The sequence below is a fragment of the Loxodonta africana genome, chromosome 7 (assembly GCF_030014295.1).
Source record: "Loxodonta africana isolate mLoxAfr1 chromosome 7, mLoxAfr1.hap2, whole genome shotgun sequence".
Lineage (NCBI taxonomy): Eukaryota > Metazoa > Chordata > Mammalia > Proboscidea > Elephantidae > Loxodonta > Loxodonta africana.
This window is the reverse complement of record NC_087348.1, coordinates 7,920,177-7,923,022: the sequence shown is the minus strand read 5'-3', so window position 1 is coordinate 7,923,022 and position 2,846 is coordinate 7,920,177. Positions and strand designations below refer to the sequence as shown.

The 2,846-nt window shown below is 56.5% G+C and overlaps 1 protein-coding gene across 1 annotated transcript; it reads left to right on the top strand.

Annotated features, from left to right (window-relative positions):
- The first annotated feature begins 503 nt into the window (after nucleotides 1-503).
- On the top strand, nucleotides 504-2,633 carry C7H11orf86 (chromosome 7 C11orf86 homolog). The gene is made up of 2 exons (XM_023559784.2): nucleotides 504-1,139; nucleotides 1,927-2,633. The coding sequence occupies exons 1-2, from the start codon at nucleotides 864-866 to the stop codon at nucleotides 2,023-2,025; spliced, it is 375 nt and encodes a 124-aa protein (XP_023415552.1). The 5' UTR covers nucleotides 504-863; the 3' UTR covers nucleotides 2,026-2,633.
- Nucleotides 2,634-2,846: the final 213 nt, after the last annotated feature.

Here is a 2,846-nt window from a genome sequence, read left to right as displayed (position 1 = left end):
GTCCACCAGTTCCCACTCACCGAGTGCAGGCTGGGTTGTCCACCAGTTCCCACTCACTGAGTGCTGGCTGGGTTGTCCACCAGTTCCCACTCACTGAGTGCTGGCTGGGTTGTCCACCAGTTCCCACTCACTGAGTGCTGGCTGGGTTGTCCACCAGTTCCCACTCACTGAGTGCTGGCTGGGTTGTCCACCAGTTCCCGCTCACTGAGTGCTGGCTGGGCTCTGCACAGCCCGTACATCATCATATTCAGTCCTCACAACAATCACCTATTTGTCCCTGTTCCAGGTGAGGAAACCAAGGCACAGAGGGGAGAAGCAACATGTCTGAGGTCACACAGCTGTGAGTGATAGGGCAGTTGGTGCTCAGAGGCTGAGCTCTTAACCACTATGCAGAGCTGGAAAACTAGGGGCAGAGCTAGGTCTGGAAAAAACCCAGGCAGCCTGACTCCCAGCCTGGAGCTGTCTTGTTTCTTGAAAACCCATGTCTGTTTTGCTCAGTAGCTGTCTGTGCTCAGTGTCAATGGAGTGGTTTAGACAGCCAGGGCTGCCAGAGTTCAGGAGAAAAGAGAAGCTCTTCAGGGTTCAGCTAGTCAGGAAGGGCTGCCTGGAGGAGGAGGAAGAGGCACTATGATCTGGTCCTGGCCTTTGCCCTTTGCCCACAAGGTGGGTTGGAGGTGGGGAGGTTGACTCAGGATGCGTCAGCCCATGTGGCTTGCCCTTTGGTTTTATGATGGCCACCTCAGCAGTAACAACCTTTGACCCCAAGTGAGCTCCCATGAGATGGGTGGAGATGCCAGGCCATCTCAGAGGCAGAGTGGCTTGTCAAGGGGCAGAAGCAGTGCTGAGTCTGTGCCTCCAGAACCATGGGAACAGGACTCCGAAGCCAGTCCCTGCGCGGACCCCGGACCTCCTATGGCAAGCTTCAGGACCCTCGGGGGAGGCCGCAGGAGGGCCGGCTCCGTCGGGCGCTGAGCCTCAGACAGGGGCGAGAGAAATCCAGGCCCCAGAGCCTCGATGGAGGCGCAGAAGCACTGGACTGCCCTAGTCAGGAGCGGCTGCCAGGCGGCCTGGGGGACACAGAGCAGCTGATCCAAGCCCAGCGAAGAGGCAGCCGGCGGTGGATGAGGCAGTACCAGCAGGTATGGCTGACGGCTGAAGGACGGAGGGATGCTATAGGGAAGGGGGTAGGGACGCAAAGCAGGGAGAGCCAGGGCACAGAGGTTCAGAGACATATGAGGCCACATTCCAAGAAGTCAACAGGGCTGTGTAGAGATGAGGCTGGAGAGAGAGATACAAAGGACCCATATTTCAGAGGGTCCTGAAGGCGTCTGAGGTTTATCCTACAGGCAGTAGAGAGTCATTGAGGGTTTTTGACCGGGGTGGAGGCGGGGGTGATGTGGTCAGAGTTGCTTAACCCATCAGAGTTGCTTGGAGATCATTAATCTGGCAATATATTGGAGGGGGTTGATGGAGCCCTGGTGGTTAAGAACAGTGGTTAAGAACTTGGCTTCTAATCAAAAGGTCGGCAGTTCAAATCCACCAGCCACTCCTTGGAAACTCTACGGGGCAGTTCTACTCTGTCCTATAGGATTGCTATGAGTTGTAATAGACGACAGCAAGGAGTTTATGTTGGAGGGGTGGATGGAACAAGAGGCAAGGTGATCAGCCAGTACAACCTCCCAAAAGTTATATCTTGCATCTTAGCCCCTCCCCCGGGGTAAGGGAGCGGGGAGGTCTGGACCCCTCTGGTGGGAGCTGCTTGCTCCTGGCTCCCCCTTCTTCCTTAGGGAAAAGGGTCGTTAGTGAGGAGCGCTTCTCTCTCTGGGGTCTAGCACCACCTGGTGGCTGTAGGTGGAACAACACCCCCCCCCCCCCCAGCCTCTGGGACCTGGTTCCCTGGCCCTGACCTCCCCACCTGTCTCCCAGCAGGTAAGAAGAAGATGGGAAAGCTTTGTCGCCAGTTTCCCCAGTGTGACCCTGAGCCAGCCAGCCTCCCCAGAGCCCCTACTGGACGCCACGAGCTAAGGATGCTGGGAGTGGTGGTGGGCCCATTCTGCACCCAAAGGAGATCCAGTGTTGGCTGACCTACCTCTTCACAGAGCTTCTGGACTGTGGATGCAGCACCTCCTCCATGTGGACTGCTCTGGCTTCCTCCATGAGGCCTGAGGAGACCTTGGCCACTAGCTCACTTAAAGCCCTGTGTGAGCTATGCCAACTTTCTGGGCCTCCCACCCCAAGGCTAGCTCTCCACAAAGACGCTGACAGGACTGAGAAGAAGCGGACCCCTGAGGGATTCTGGGCATGGAGACCCCTTGGACTATGGTATGCATGAGGGTCTGAGAAGCCTGCCCAGAAGTGGGGGTGTTGATGTCTTTGGCCCCTCCTCAAGACGAGTCGTAAACGTCCAGGACAGAGCTTGGTGAAGCCAGACCCATGGCTGAGAGCCTCTCAGACACCATCTGGTCGACAGACCATGGCCCAACCATGCTTCTCCCCAGCTGCTAATGGTAGGCAGGGACACTAGGTCTCCTTCCCAGATGGGGAGCCCATTGAGGGCAAGGACCACATCTGGGCTGCCCTCAGCAGCAGGCACTCAGTATATTATCTTCCATCCTCCCACCACCCTGATGAAGAAGCAGGGAAAGCCTTGCACTTTCCATGTGACAGATAGGGAAACTGAGGCCAAGGGGATGGATTTATTGTTTTTCGCATCCCTGGTCCCACCCCCCACCTGTCCAGTGCCCAGCCTGGCATTGAGCACAGTAATAAAGAGTTGCTGAGCTGAAGGGACCACTTTGCCTGGTGTCATGTATTGCATTGTGTACCCCAAAAATATCTGTCAACTT